Source organism: Castor canadensis, chromosome 14 (genome assembly GCF_047511655.1).
Source record: "Castor canadensis chromosome 14, mCasCan1.hap1v2, whole genome shotgun sequence".
Lineage (NCBI taxonomy): Eukaryota > Metazoa > Chordata > Mammalia > Rodentia > Castoridae > Castor > Castor canadensis.
This window is the reverse complement of record NC_133399.1, coordinates 110404197-110420080: the sequence shown is the minus strand read 5'-3', so window position 1 is coordinate 110420080 and position 15884 is coordinate 110404197. Positions and strand designations below refer to the sequence as shown.

Sequence of the window (15884 nt, the reverse complement as noted above, 5' to 3'; positions counted from 1 at the left end):
CCATGGTAGCAAGACTATGAAAGGAAATGTCTTCCTGCAAAGGGATGGAGGGTAGGCTTCTGTGAGGAGGTGAGTAAGCTAGGAGGAGAAGTTGCCTTAGAGATGGTTGCAGTGAGGTAGTTCAGGTCAGCTTAGAGGTAGTCATGTCATGATCTAATAATTTGTATGGGTACATTCTTAAGAACTTTTTAAATTTGAAAACACTGCAGCTATCACATTAGTCATGTATTTGTTAATAAGATAGTAATGACTTATTAAGTATTCTGAAAATCTTCATTCTTAAAATGAAAACTTTTTCTTCCTTTCTGTATTAGTAAACTTAAAAACAAATACCTAACTTTTCCATTTCAGTGAATGGTAGAAATTTTGATCATCTTGGAGCCTCAGAATGTAGGGCCTTAAAAATCTCATTCATTCTTTTCTTTGGATTATCTTTGTCAATTCAAAGTACTTAGTAGTGATTTACATCTATTGAGTCCAAATTTATAGCTTATTTCACTTACTGGTTCTCAGATCTTTTAAGGTTTTAAATGTAAAGGGCTGCTCTGCTTTCTGACTCAACATCACTACTGAGTTCCATGGTGTAGAGTTCAAGTGCTGAATGAAAAGTGTGGAGAAGAGCCATCTACTTTGAGATTTTAAACTATGCTTACTGGCTTCTTTTACATTTCAGTTAGAAACAATATTTCTTTCAGTAAAATATTGGGCATATGGAAGAAAATCTTTTTACAGTTTGTAGGCACATACTTCTTACATATGTCTATAAAAATAGATACATAAAAAGTCTTCAAGGGCTGTGAATTACATTCTTAAAGCCACTTCTAAGTGACTCATCTTTTGAACATTGTGTGTTCTTTATGCTTATTTTTTTTAAGATTAGAAAGATCCATTGGCAGAAGTAGAAATATCTAAGAAGAGATGGTGGTTTCTTCAAAGCTTTTAACTTTCTGTTTGTGTCCATTTTGAGGCCAACATGGCAATCCAGTAGAGGACTAGGTCCAAAGAGTGGAGATGTGGTTGGTTCTGCCATTAACTGATCATGGGGTTTAGTTGGTTGGTTGGTTGTTGTGGCGGTACTGGGGTTTGAACTCAGGACTGTGCTTGCTAGGCAGGAACTCTACCACTTGAGCCATGCTTCCAGCACTTTTTTCTTGATTACTTTTGCTTTTTTGGCAGTACTGGGGTTTGAATTCAGGGCTTTGTACTTGCTAGTCAGGTGCTCTACTGCTTGAGCCATGCTGCCAGTCCTCTGGTTATTTTTGACACGGGGTCTCCCTTTTCCCCCTGGGCCAGCGTGGATCATGATCCTATTGTTTCCCTCTGTAGCTGGGGTGACAGACATGCCCCCACACCCAGATCTTTCTGTTGGGACTTTTTGCCCTGGCTGGCCTGGAATGGCAAGCCTGCCAATTTCAGCCTCTCTCGAACTGGGATGACAGGTGCATGCATCCAGCTGTTGGTTGAGATGGAGTCTTGCAAACTTTTTGCATGGGCTGTCCTTGAACTGCCATCATTCTAATCTCCACTTTCTGAGTAAGGATTACAGGCCCATGCCTGTGCCTGGCTGATCATAGGTTTTTGAACGAAGAATTGGTTTTTATAAGCCTCAGCCCATCCAAGTGTCAAATCAAGGCTGGACCAAGAAGTCTTTAAACAGCCTTCTAAAACTAATGCATATATTGAGTGTATTCACTGTTACACCTTTTTTGTTGTTGTTGTTTGTTTGTTTTAAGTGCTGGGCACTGAGCCCAGGGCCTTGTGTATGCCAGGAAGATGCTGTAGTACTGAGCTACACTCTTGGCCCAGACATTGTCTGATCATGACATTAGAGGACTGTGTCTGTTTTTTCTTTCCTCTCCACCTGTACTGTGCTTGTTTTATTTTAAAATGAGCTCTCCCTTCACAGGCTGCAACCTAGTCTCCCTTAAACGAGCTCTCCTCGGGGAGTGGAAAGGAGTCTTTGGATGGGTCAAGTGTTGCCTTCAGCTTGGGGGCTAGGCCTGTTTCCAAACATGCTGGATACCCTGACTGTCTGCATGTGTCTCCAGTACTTTTAAATCCAGCCGTCCTAGCGGTCCTGGAGCAGTTCTGCTCGTTGCTAATAGATTCGGGGTTGCTCACAAGCTGCTACTTCAGTTTTGACCCTGCACAGCTCAAAATGTTGACTACTTACTTACTCATTCCATTGATAAGTTTTATTAAAAATAATTGGACAAATATTTTAAAACACTGTATACTACACTGTGTGATTTTTCTAAGGAAGATAACAGAAACCTCAGTCTGGATCCTGACCTCCCAAACTTTGTATCATATAGTTGCATTTTTTCACAAAGATGTTAGGCTAATGTCTTTTTCTTTCTTTTGTTATTAAGATATTAATGAACCAGGTATGGTAGCTCATGCCTGTAATTGTAGCTATTTGAGAGGCAGATTGGAAGAATTGCTGTTCAAAGCCAGCCCAGGCAAAGTTAGCAAGACCCTGTCTCATCCAAAAAGCTGGGTGTGGTGGTACACATCTGTAATCACAGCTATGTGGGAGGTATAAATGGGAGGATTGAGATCTTACCTGAAAAATAACTAAAGCAAAAAGGTCTGGGAGCATGACTCAAATGTTAGAGCACTGCTTAGCAAACGTGAGGCCCTGAATTCAAACTGCAGTAATGCCAAAATGTATACATATGTACACACACGGATATATGTGGAGATATGTATAAAGAGACAGAGATAAAATATGTGTATATATATATATATATAATACGTGTATATATATATGTGTGTGTGTGTGTGTGTGTGTGTGTGTGTTATATAATTTGTAATACATATGGTATCACAACATACGTTATACTATACTATGGAATAATTAAGATATATAAAACAGCAGAAAGACTAATCCAGAGACACCTGTGTCCCCACTGCCTGGTCCATTGGTCTGGAAGCCTGCAGTCTGTCGGCTCCTCCTCCATGCTATGGGTTGCTCTTCTGAACTCTGTTCTCATGGAGACTCAGAGTCTCCCTGGTTCTTACAGAATAAAGCTGCAGTCCTTCTCGTGGTATTTCTTGCTCCAGGTCACCAGGGCCTCTGCCTGAGTTGCAGAGATTAATGTGTTTCTTATGCTACTCCACTGAATATATCGATTTGCAGCACAGAGAACCTATCTTCATTTGGTAGTCACCATGTGGTGTCCTGGTACAGGACTCCTGACACACTGTTTTCATTCGGTCTGTGTTCGTGAACATTTTCCCTTTGTCTCATCTGCCGAAATCACACTTCTGAACCCACCCGCTCTGCGTGTGACAGTTCTTCCAAATAAAGCATGCTGCATTTTCATGTCTGTGTTCTGTCTCTTCCACCGTACTGTAGGCGATCTGAAGAGCCTTAACGGACAGTTTTATATATTGTGAGTAGTCAGTCAATGCTCGTGGATTTTTCTGAGGATATTGATTATTCTATTTTACTTTATGGCCATTAGCCTGCCCTACATCTAACTCCCTATAAACAAGCTGCTTATGGTCCGCGAGGCTCCTGAGAGAAACCTCAGGAGAGAGGGTACTTGCACATCATGTATTTGTCAGTTGTTCACGTTATCTTATTTTGTGTATTGTAGTAGTATGTTTTAAAATATCAAAGTAATGTTTCTTTTGTCTTATCTTTTAGATATTGCTATATGGAGATTTGCCAAAACATAAAGAAAATATAATATATTTAGCAAATCATCAAAGCACAGGTTTGTATTTCATTTGCATGAAACTTCGGATTTTCTTTGCTGTTGTTATTGTAGTTTTCTGTGCATGTTTTACACCTGTCCTTGTGTTTTTGTGATTTTAGTCTTTGGAAAGTCAGTAATGTGAAAGTTAATTGATTTTCTTAGATTTTTCCCTCTTTCTGATGGGAAGCTATTTTCTTACCCTACCCCCATTTCTTTGAATAGCTTTTTATTCATTCTTCTTTTTATAAGTTATGTGTGCGTGTACACTTTTTATTTTATTACCGAGATAGGGTCTTGCTACGTAGCCCAGGCTGACCTCAAACTCAAAATTCTCCTGCTTCAGCCTCCTGAGTGCTGGGATTATAGGCGTGTAGCACCACACCTCATTTTTGTTGTATGTTTTTATCATTAGGCTGTGTTCTGTTTTTTCCAGTGCATGAATACTCCTTTCCTGAGCACAGTGCTAGTGTTCTAATCAGTTCTAATGTCTGCACTTTCTTTTGCTTCTTCACATGCTTTAATCTAGCTTGCACTGGTTTCCAATACAGGGCAGTATGTACTGTAGATTAGACTAAGGTACTTTAAGAAACTACTTATTTTAAAATAATTATCAATGATTTGTCAAACTGGTACATTGTGTCCTGCAGCCCCCTTTACGAAGTCCTCCCGGTGGTGACATCCAGATAACTAATACGATATCAAAACCAAGTTGTTCATGTGGGGTAAGGAACTCTTCAGTTCGCCGAGTACGATAGCACCCCAAAAATGCCACTTCTCGTTTTTTCATACACGTGACTGCTTTTCATACCTGTTATATCCCATTTTTATTGTTTATAAAATATAGTGCCTAGAAGCTCAAGGCTACAAACAGCCTGGTAACGGTGCTCCTAGTGGAACACCACTGAGCCTTGGTTTTGCTTTGTTCTCTTCTTTCAACTCTGTCTGCATGATTTTGTTGCTTTTATTGCTACCTAATACCATAGGTAAGCATAGCAAGTAAAGGGAGTTGTAATGAATTTTTCTGAATTTAGTGCACTCATTAGATGAGTGAGATAAGAGTTGGATTAATAGGTATTTTGGGGGTAATAGGAATTTTGATATATTTCCCCCAACTTTATGAATGGGACTGATTGAGACTATTTGGTCTAATTACATTTGACTTCAGGCAAAAACATCAAAACAAGATTCCCGTGGTCAGTGTGGTACAGACATGTTAGGCTTTTTACCAAGAGCATCATCCTGTGTTCCTGTCATGCTGCTGAGGGGGAGTTCCTGCTAGGACCCAAGTACCCAAATAAGCATTTATGGCCTCTCAATAGCTTCCATTCCCCTGTATTGCCTTTCTTATTGGCCAGTGGTTAATTTCATGCTAGGTATTCTTCCTTTTTAACAGGATTCTCCTGAAATTCCTCATTGACTTTCCTGCCAACTTTCCCTTTTCTACGACTTTTGGAAATATGTTCGTTTAACAGAGCTGTGGTCCTGGCACAACGTGTACAATAAGTACCTTAAGCACTCCTGGAGGCCATGGTAGTAATAGTGATGATAACAAAATAACTACCATTGTCATTTTTGTGCTACTTTTGTTCACTTTTATTCCTTCTGAGTGTGAACTTCTGGAAAAACATTTGTGAATAAACAGCAGAGTAGAAAAATCTTCTGTTTTATGCTTGGGGCTTGAGGTAGACATGGGAAGCATGAGCTCTCACTCAGCCCACACTTCTTTCACCACCCTACCTCTGAGCACCTTCGGCCTTCTCCCCCTGCTCTAGCACTGGCTCCTGCTACCAGGCAACTTGGGGATTTGAAAAGGCTTGTGTGTGTGTGTGTGTGTGTGTGTGTGTGGATGTGTGAGATGCTGGGGATGGAACCCAGGGCCTCATACGTGCTGTACCACTGAGCCACACCTCTAGCCTGGGAAGGTTACTATTTGAATGCCTTTTAAAAGTCTAAAACTTGAGCCTGGCTTGGTAGCTCACATCCTAGCAATGTGGGAAGTGGACGTACAAAGGATCGTGGTTTGAAATCAATCCTGGCAAAAAGTTAGTGAGACCCTCATTTCAACAACCAAGGCAGGTGTGACGGCATTTGACTATAACCCCAGCTACATAGCTAGGATAGGAGGAGGCATAGGTAGGATGAGTGAGGCCTGCCAGAGTGAGTTTGCTGGCTTGGTATTCAAATAGAATTGACATTTAAATTAGTCTCTTTCCTCCCTTGTTTTCACTTGACATGTCCTTGCTGTCTCTACATTCTTGGTTTCTGTTAATTCATTTCCCTCTAGAGTTAGCAAAGATACAGTGGTTATGATTCCTTCTCCTCCTGCTTTAATTATCTGCTTCAACACTATTTAATTTTTTAATCTCATGAATGCTCCCATTGCTTGGAGCAACATGGGCGGTGAGTAGAACTGTCATAGAAGCGTGGACTTTGGAGTCAGAGAGACCCTGCTGCATGTGCTCCTCAGTAGTAAGCAAGTGACTTAATTCTGCCAAGCTTATTGGCTGGCTGTGAGTGATGCCTACTGCTTGGGTTTGTAGGCGGTTTACACATAGACATCCCATAATTCTGGTAGAGAGCCAGACTCATTCATGGGTGGCATTTATCAGCAGAGGGGATGGTAATAGCTGGCGGTTATCACAGTGCTGGAACCACGGCAGGAAAGTGCTTTGTGTGCAGTGTCTATTTAGACAACACAGGGCCCTCATGAATTAGAAATAGAGTTACATAATGGTACAGAAGCTTGCTGCTGCTTTTCACTGCCTTCCAGTCCTCTCTGCAAGTTGATGGGAACGTGGCCTTACTTTGTCTGGATCATCATCTGATTTAATCAAGATAAATTGTTCATTTACCTAATAGTTAAGTAAGGGTTATGTAAAGTTGTAATCTAGTGGCATCTGAAACCTAGCTGAGAACAAACAGAAAAAGTGAGAAGAATAATTCCTTATCAAATAATGAAGGCACAAATCTTAGTCTTTTGAATGCTAAAGTTAGTTCTTAAATGTTTGCATTAAAATTATTGAGGATAAGGGCAGAGCTCATGGCAGGTTACTATGCACGTGACATATTTTGGAAATCTTATATTTCCTCTAAACAGCTCTTGGAAGATGCAGCCAAGGTTATGACCTAAACATGCTTTTTAAATTTAATTTAATTAATTTATTTATTTATTTTATTCATATGTGCATACAATGTTTGGGTCATTTCTCCCCCCTCACCCCATCCCCTCCCTTACCCCCCTAAACATGCTTTTTAAAGATAAAAATGCATGTATTTTCCCTGATCTTTAAAAGGTAATTATTGCAGGAAAAGATGCCAAATCTAGTTTTAACTTTACCTCAGTATATACCAGGATGTATACTAACTTGGGAGCTGTATGGAAACATAGAATTAGTTCTCAGAATTTATTTAGAATCTACTTTTCTCTTAGATATAGTTCTAACAGGCTTGGTGTATGTTTCTGAGATATGATCAGAAAGAACTATGTTTCTCAAGTAATGTTTTATTTGACCTGAGTTAGAGGGGGCTGAGGAGTGGGCTTCTCTGGGAAATTATAGACCTCAGAGAAAAGCAGTCACTGATAGCCCAAGAGGGTAGGATCCAGACTGATAGACAGTGTGAGGACTGTGATGCATAGGGAAAGCACGTGCAGGCTTCACTCTGCTTCACTTAGATGCAGAATGCTTGGAAGTCTTCAGTGGTGAAAAGTCCACTTGCACGTGAAGGTTCCTAGTTGAAGGAAGTTGATGATGAGTGGTAAGGCATTTCTCTACAAGGTGAAGTTTGGTGTTTGATGGTGTTAAATCTTGGGGGTAGTCTGTTAGTACGTGTACTGTGTAAAGGATTGCACGGTACTGGGAGCGAGCTCCTTGCCTGACACTTTGTTGTGAGCTCCTCTAAACATCAGGCTTTTATTTCCTACAGTTTTTGTTTTTAATCCCCCTTTAATTTACCTCATTTGTTCTCATTTCTGTGACTCTGAGTACACTTAGAATGCTAGGACTATTTTCTTTTCTCAGATTTTATCAATTTTCTTTCTAATACTAGAAGAGCCTCCTCACAAGCCTCTTCTGTTTTCATCCTCACCGGCAGGGGCCCTTGGCCTCCAGGTCCAATTCCCACGGCTCTCAGGGCTCTGTAACTTGTCCTCTTCACTCAGTTTGCCCTGAGTGTCGCAAGCCTCTCCTCTGTCTGCCATCTTCTCTACCCAGTTTGCTGCTGCCTTTGTCTTTGATTTAGCCAAGACCATGCCCTCTGTTCAGCATTTCTTCTGTTTGGAAACTCAGCTAATAACATCTAGGAAGTTTTGTTTTGTTTTTTACCTGCAGCTGTGACCAGCATACTCATGCCCTAATCTTGCTTCTGCAGTGCTTTTGCAGTAACAGATCTGTGTAATTTCACTTCTCAGGAGCCTGGGCCACGCCCCCGGCTACGTGAGGACCACATGTCTATGTTTGGCACGTTTGTAAGGCATGTGAGAAATATGTACACACACAGTATTTAGTTCACTTGATAGTTTCAGTTAGCCATCTTTTGGTTATAATTTATCATTTTTCATTGAAAAAGAAAGTGTTTCTGTTTTGTAGTCTCAATTCAAAAAGGTCATTTCATTCTTTATAAATGCTGCTGTTGAATTACTTGGTATTGTGTTTTGTTCTTAAAAAGCCTTTCAAAGGCCATCTGTGGTGGTACATGCCTAGAATCCCAGCTACTCAGGAGGGGGAGATCAGAGGATCGAGGTCCAAGGCCAGTCAGGAAAAAACAGCTAGAACCCATCTCAGCAAGCAAGCTGGGCATGGTGGTTCATACTGTAATCCCAGCTACATAGGAGGCTTGGGTAGGAGAATCAAGGTGAGAGGCCAGAATGGGCAAAATGCACAAGACTCTATCTGAAAAGTAGCCTAAAGCAGAAAGGGTTAGAGGCATGGCTCAAGTGGTAAGTGCAAGGCCCTGAGTTCAAATCCTACCACTCATCCCCCAAAGGGCCTTTCTAGAAATGGATGGATAACCCCTCCTCAATTTATGTTAAGTGTCTAGTGTTCATTTACAGTAATTATGAACGTTCTAATGGTATTTTCAAAGCGTATTCCAGTACAGTGCCATAAGGAGCCTTTCTCTGTCTCTGTGGGGGAGGAGGAGGCTGTGTGTGCACGTCCTGACTGGCTCTGTCTTGCAGTTGACTGGATTGTTGCTGACATCTTGGCCGTCAGGCAGAATGCCCTCGGACATGTGCGCTATGTGCTGAAGGATGGGCTGAAGTGGCTTCCGCTGTATGGCTGTTACTTTGCTCGGGTAACTTTTCCCTTTATTCGTGTGTTTATTTTATGTTTATTTTGTTTTGTGTTTTCCTGTTCTGGGGATGGAACCTTGGACCTTGCTAGGCAGGCGCTCTGCCACTGAGCTGCATCACCAGCCCAAATAAATGTTTTTAAAATAACTTCAGTAGCTTATTCTAAATTGAAATATTTTATCTGGTATTCTTAATGATGTATGTTTAGATGCATGAGCAATCATCTATATAGTTAGGTGAACCGGCAAAACTGCAAATACAGAAGCCGGATTAGAAGCTACAAAGCATAGACTTTGATTGTCAGTAACTTTAAGAAGCTAACGATCAAGCCAGTGGTGAGCTGTGGATGTAGAGTGTGTAGAGTGAGGAAATTACTTCCTCACAGTTCTGAAAGCTGGATCAAGATCAGGTTGTGGGGGAGGTTGGTTTCTCCCAAGCCCTTTTTCCTTGGCCCGTGACAGCATACATGCATGTGCATCCGTGGTGTCCATTTCTCTCCTGAGAAGGATGCCAGTGGCATGGGACCAGGACCCAGCTTAATGTTTTATTTCACAGCAATTAGTTTTTTCAGGACTGTATACCCACATGCAGCCACCCTAGAAGTTCAGATTTCACTACATGTATTGGGGGAAAAGATCATGTATGTGTGAAATGCTGTAACCCCCATTTTTTTGCACTGTTAATATAAGCTATTAAAAAATTCACCTCATAGCAGTGCCACATAAATATCTATAGCTGGATTGATATTTCAAGCCCTTAAAGACTGTGCTGACATTTTAAGAGTACTTGTTAGTGATTCTATAAGTCGGTAGGAAAACTGGGAGTTAAGCTCCATCTGATAGGGAGTTAAAGCTTTTTGTTTAAAAGGTGTCTTTTAAGATGGACACAGGTTTTGTTTTTGTTTTTATTTTTATGTTTTACGGTTCTGGGGTTTGAATTCAGAGCCCACACCTTGAGCCACCCCACCAGCTCTTTGTTGTGTTGGGTCTTTTCAAGATAAGAGTCTTGCAAACTATTTGCCCGGGCTGGCCTCGAACCTTGATCCTCCTGATCTCTCTCTGTCTCCTGAGTAGCTAGGATTACAGGTGTGAGCCTGTAATTTTTATTTTAACTGCTGACAAAGCTAAATGTTCATGTATTTCCTATATGGAATAGCATGCAATTTTATTCGAGTCATGCTGTTTCTACATGGTGTTAAGGTGCTAACATTTGAATGTATTAAATAGAGCTTAAATTCTGAAATGTTTCATTCTTTACTCCTTGGGGGTAAAGTTGCCTTTTTCATGCATATAGAAATTGGTTATTTTAAGAGTAAGTACTTCTTTTCCCCATCTTTCTTATGTGCCAGCATGGAGGAATCTACGTAAAGCGAAGTGCCAAATTTAATGAAAAAGACATGAGAAGCAAGCTGCAGAGCTACGTGAACGCAGGGACGCCAGTAAGAGTGCCCGCTTCCGTCATTTCCTTAGCAACTCTCGGTTTTTAATCTAAGAATTCATTTCAAATTTAAGAATATAGCACCCCAAATGTAAATAATTCCCAGTTTTGTTAGGGAACAAAAACATAGGTAAGCATCAGAAAGATTGCTGCAGGTTGAGTCCTTTTCTGGTGGTTGCCAGTGATGACCTTAACAAGGAACAAAAGGAGCTTTTGGTGTGGTTCAGACTCTATGAATAGAAAATGCAGCTGCACTGGTAACCCTACACTCCTGCTCCTGAGAGCTCATCAAACTCCTGGTGTCTTTATATCAGATTGAGTTCTTGAACAAGCAACATTTCTGTCGGGGCAAATTTGGATTTCTTATGTATGTCGAGTTTTACTAAAGTTGCTTTTTAAAGGGGCAGCCTGTTGGATAAGAGTGTTCCTTTGAAATAAGATTTGGCTTTAAATCCTAGATCTGCTGTTTAAACTTTGTCACTTTGCACAAGTCACCTCACCTTTCTAAGCCTTCGTTTCCTATGTGTCAAATCTGTTGGTGATTACTACATTTGGTAGGGAAGATTAAATGACAAGTGTGAAAACTGTAGTCAGGGTCCTAGTTCCCTGTTGCTGCTCCAACAAATTACCACAAATTTATTGGTGTGAAATAATTCAGATTTACTGTTTGCTTTTCTGATGGTCAGTCCAAAATATGTCTCGAACTAAAATCAGGTTTTGGTGGCCTTCTGGTCCTTTGTGGAGATTCCAGGGAGACTCTGATCGTAACACATAGCATTTCCATAATTAAATAATAAGTTCATTGAGGAAGTAAGTTATTTGCATTTTTTCCTCTGTAACATAGAATGAACTTTTTAATGACTTGATTGTTTATGATTATAATTATTAAAAAACCCCTTAAGTTATAGTTTGTTAGATTAGGTTAATTTGGAGAGTGGAAGGCAGAGATAGTTCTATGGTATACTGGTATATAAGCAGCTTCCTTTGAAAACTATTTTATAAACTAGGTAGAATTTTTTAAACCTGAAGGCAAGTAAACTTTCTAAAAGCCTGCCACTTAGTGCCTGGCTTGGTATTGTCACTTGTTTGTTCAATCCTTATAGCAACCCTCAGTCTTCATTTTGGAATAAGAAATTCACTTAAAAAAGAAAATTAGCTTATCCAGTGAATGGAGAAAGGGCTGTTTTAAGGAGTTGTTTATTGTTGTGTTGTAGTGGTACTGGGGTTTGAACTCAGGGACTGATGCTTGCTAGGTAGGCACTCTACCACTTGAGCCACTCGACCAGCCGAAAGGGCTGTTTTAAGTAGAAAGATGTTAGCTTCATAATTTGTTTTAATTCAAATTGAATATCTTTAACTCTTATTAAATAGCTTTTTTTGTCTTTTCTTTTTCGGTGTTGGGATGGAATCCAGGTTGTGCTAGGCAAGAGCTCCACCACTGAGCTACCTCCTTGCCCAGCACTCTTTTCTCTCTGAGTATATTTTTAGTGTGAAATAGCTGCTCATTTCTCATTAGAGACTGAAATATCTACATTTGAAGTGGTATTTCACATCTTGAATATAGATTTTTTTTTTTTGATATATAGAAGCTTCACAGGAGAGAACAGAATCTCTGGTCTTTCAATGAAAATTTAGCAGTTCAGTAGATTTCTGTGCATAGTAACAAAAATCTTCAACATCATTTGATATGTTTGTAATAGTTCATCAGTTTTTCCTGTGACTTTTATTACTCCCTGTTCTTGAACAGGCATTTCATTTACATTCTGCGTAATTGAGAAAGGGCCCAGAAACGCTAGTCTACTCTTCAACAGTTCTTTTCTTGCTCATTCCCTGTGCTCTGTGGAGAAGGTGTTCTCACATCTGTGTGAACTAAAGAAGAGAGATGCCTTCTTTGTCATCATGTATAAAGTAACTGGGCTCTGAATGAATAGTTCAGTATTGATTTCTTGTTGATCATCAGTGTTCTTTTAAACATCTAAGGCTCAGAAAGTGATAGCACGTGAGTTATTAACCATTGAAATGATCATTTTATTTATAAATGATTGAGCTCAAAGCTATTGACCATCAGTAATTGCTTTCATGGCTTTGAGTATAAACTTTATGGATTAAAAATATATTCTTGGGCTGGGAGTGTGACTCAAGTGCTAGAGCTCAAGGCCCTGAGTTCAAACTCCTGTACTGCCTCTGTGTATGTGGGTATACATGCATACGTATACCCACTCTCTCGGAAGTGAATTCTCCGTTTTTGGAACTAACTTTAATGTTTTTCTTACTGCTTTCCCTTCTAATTACTATTATGTAATGAAGTTTAAATTTTGAATTTTTTCTGAGTTTTACCAATTTTTCTTTATTTCTTAACAGATCTGAACACTCTTCATTATGAAGATATGCAGCACAATCTATTAATTTCTGAGTTAGACAAAGATAGTGGGTTCTGAGTATTCTTATTTTTGTATAGTAGCTGAAAATACAAAATTGCAAATGAAGTATTATGTATTGTACTAGTTTTCAGATGATACTTTGCATGAGTTTACTTATAAATCTGTCCTGTGAGCAACTTCAGATTCTCATAGAGGTTCACTGAAGAGGAGTTTTGTAATCATAGGTTATTCAGATAATGCTTCTTTATAGGTAGACAATATTGCCTGAGGTCTTTTAAGCATGAATGAATTGAACTGAACTCTTTCGGGTCCTGTTGTTTTCTATATTCTGTCTATTTGAAAAGATGAGTGTTTTACATCTTTTGGCTACCAATTCAAAATAGTAGTGTAGTTTTTGCAACTCATTTCTCAGGTTAGAAGTTTTTAACTATCCGATGTTAATGTTTTTGTTTTTGCTCTCCAGAGCAATTAGGCATAAAAACTTAGACTGATTAATTACATAGTTAATATCTTGCTTGATGGTGCCTTATTTGTAAAGTACGGTTTTATCTCAATGTGATAAATATGAAGCTGCTTAAGCATTGAGTAACTTAAAATGCATAAGGGTGCTCTGTAAAATAGGAAGGAATATTGCATGAAGCTTTTGAAATGTACACATTACCTTCTGTATTGTGGGAATTTGAGTATTTGTATGTAATGTTCCTCAAGCGAGAGGCACATTTAGTCCTGATACTTAAAGACATTGATTTGTATTTATTGCACTTTTTTGCACTGTCATGTTGAAGGGAATGAGAGTAAAATGCAAATGCAGAAATAATACTGAATCCCATTATTGTGTGCAGTTAATATGTGTTAATAAAAAAAGTAATGCTGAAATAAAATGTCATGTTATAGATGCTGTGTCATGAATTAAAAGTCAGCACTTTGTTGTCAAATTTTAATTAGTGACATTATTAGAATGATTTTTATATTCTTAATGGCTGACCTGCTGTGAATGGTGGACTGCATTTTAAATATACTCCATGTTGTGTTTAGACTTAACTGACTGTTTTACATTTTGGTTGCTCTGCTTGAGTTAAAGGTCACACGTAACTGAATATATACTCTTCCCACTATAGAAACAGTGTCTTGGCACTAATAGAGTTAGCACTGCTAAGTCTACAGTGCACATGCAAAGAGCCTAAGTGTACTTTCTGCCCCACAGATGTACCTTGTGATTTTTCCAGAGGGAACAAGGTACAATCCAGGACACACGAAACTGCTTTCAGCTAGTCAGGCTTTTGCTGCCCAGCAGGGTAAGTAAAAATTTGACTGTGCTCAAAAAATAATTTTGACAGTAATGATCTTCTTAGTCTTATGTTTTGCAATTGAATGATGTTTATGTCTTAGGAAATGAAGTTTCTTTTTAATTCATTTGCATGTTATTACATTTATCTGAGAGATTAAATTCACATACTTGCTGTAGTACATGTTCCCGTGGTCATGTACATGATTAGGTAGTGTGAGCTCTCTCTACAGTGTGTGTTTATTATGTGTGATGGAAAGACTTTCTCTTCTTCAGACATACGTTGGTATTCTACCTAAGTGTTTGGAATCCAAACACCAACTTTTATCAGCTATATGATGTCAAGTTGCCTAATGTTAGCTAACTTTAGTTTCTCATCTCTTAAAAATATGACTGTTCTTGAGCACTCCTACTTTAGTATAAGAATTAAATTAAAAGGTACATAAAGTTCCACTTGGAAGTCTTTTACAAAGTTTGTTCACAGTCCTTAGAAGCTAGTAATGTCCCCAACAGTGGGAATGTTCTTAGTGTCGGTAGTTTTGAAAACTGTATAACTGAAAAACCAAGAAGCTATGCAACTTAACCAGATTGGGAAGCACACAGTATTGAAATGCTGTGTTCTCAAAGGTGTCTTTGAGGACTGACTGCTAATTAGCACGTGTTCTCCATATGTGGGCCAGCAGGTGCTTAGTGAGCTCATGTCCCGTCTCTATGCCAGGGTCTGTGACAGTGCCGAGAACGTTCTGCAACAATGGTAATGACCTGCTTTGTCCAGTATACCGATCCTCTCCACATGTAGTTTCTGAGCATCCAAAATGTGACTGGTGCTCTAAGGAAATGCATTTTTATTTTATTTTATTTTAGCTTTGTTAACATTCTAAATTGAATTTAACTTTCGTTAAATGCATCTGTCATAGTGCATTGTGGGATACAAAAATGATAGGTGGAACTCTCACCGGGTACTTGAGAAAGAAGAGGTGTTGTGTGAATATGAAATGTTTTTTAACACAGTATTCTGTAAATGTCAGTTTATTTCACTTCTGATCACACACCCTTGATCAAAGAATGCTTCAGGAATGGGAGACGTTGCTGCCTTCTCTGTCCAGTGCAGGCACCCTGGCTGTCATTTCTTTGTAATACCATTGTGTTCAAAAACAACCTTCCCCCTCAACTCCCCATTTTCCTCTTTCACTAACAGTCAAATTCTGAATCTGTAGTTGGCCTTTCTTGTACCACTTTTGCGGTTCTTACCCAGGCCTCAGTTCATGGTGATCTGAGCTGATATTCTTGATACTCTCTTGTTGAAGTTCTTTCTCTAGACTTCTCTGTTTTCATCCGACCTCTCTATTCATTCTTTTTCAGTCTCCTTTCTAGCCTCTTCTGCTGCTTCATTCTTTTCTGTTTCATATGTTGTTTCCAATCTCTGACTTTGGTCTTTCATTTCACTTTCTGTGTTTTGCTTTTTGATTCTATGTCTTGCTGTTTGATTCAACCCACTTTTCTATGTCTTTTGATTGAAGAATTTTGACCATTAATGTACAGTGTTAATACTGAAAGGTATATAGTAATGCCTGCCATTTTGTCATTTTTGTAATATTCAATTCATTTCTGTTCTTCATTTGTTTATGTATTTATCTAGTGAGATTTATTTTTCCCATATTTTCTTGGTTCATTTATCTCCCTTTGAGTGTCTTCTGCAGCGCTAGTTTAGTTTTTGTTTGTCATGGATGTGTTTTATTTCTCCTTTAGTTGTGAATGGTAGCTTTGCTGGATAAAGTAAACTA

General features: G+C 39.1%; 1 protein-coding gene across 2 annotated transcripts in view; it reads left to right on the top strand.

Annotated features, from left to right (window-relative positions):
- Agpat5 (1-acylglycerol-3-phosphate O-acyltransferase 5) overlaps window positions 1-15884 on the top strand; it is a 45195-nt gene that overhangs the window by 12179 nt on the left and 17132 nt on the right. The window contains exons 2-5 of one of the 2 annotated variants that reach the window (XM_074055295.1): window positions 3656-3725; window positions 8884-8999; window positions 10346-10435; window positions 14020-14110. In XM_074055295.1, the coding sequence (XP_073911396.1) occupies window positions 3656-3725; window positions 8884-8999; window positions 10346-10435; window positions 14020-14110 (367 nt within the window). The remainder of the gene's footprint in view (window positions 1-3655; window positions 3726-8883; window positions 9000-10345; window positions 10436-14019; window positions 14111-15884) is intronic. The other variant, XM_074055296.1, reaches the window with a different exon arrangement.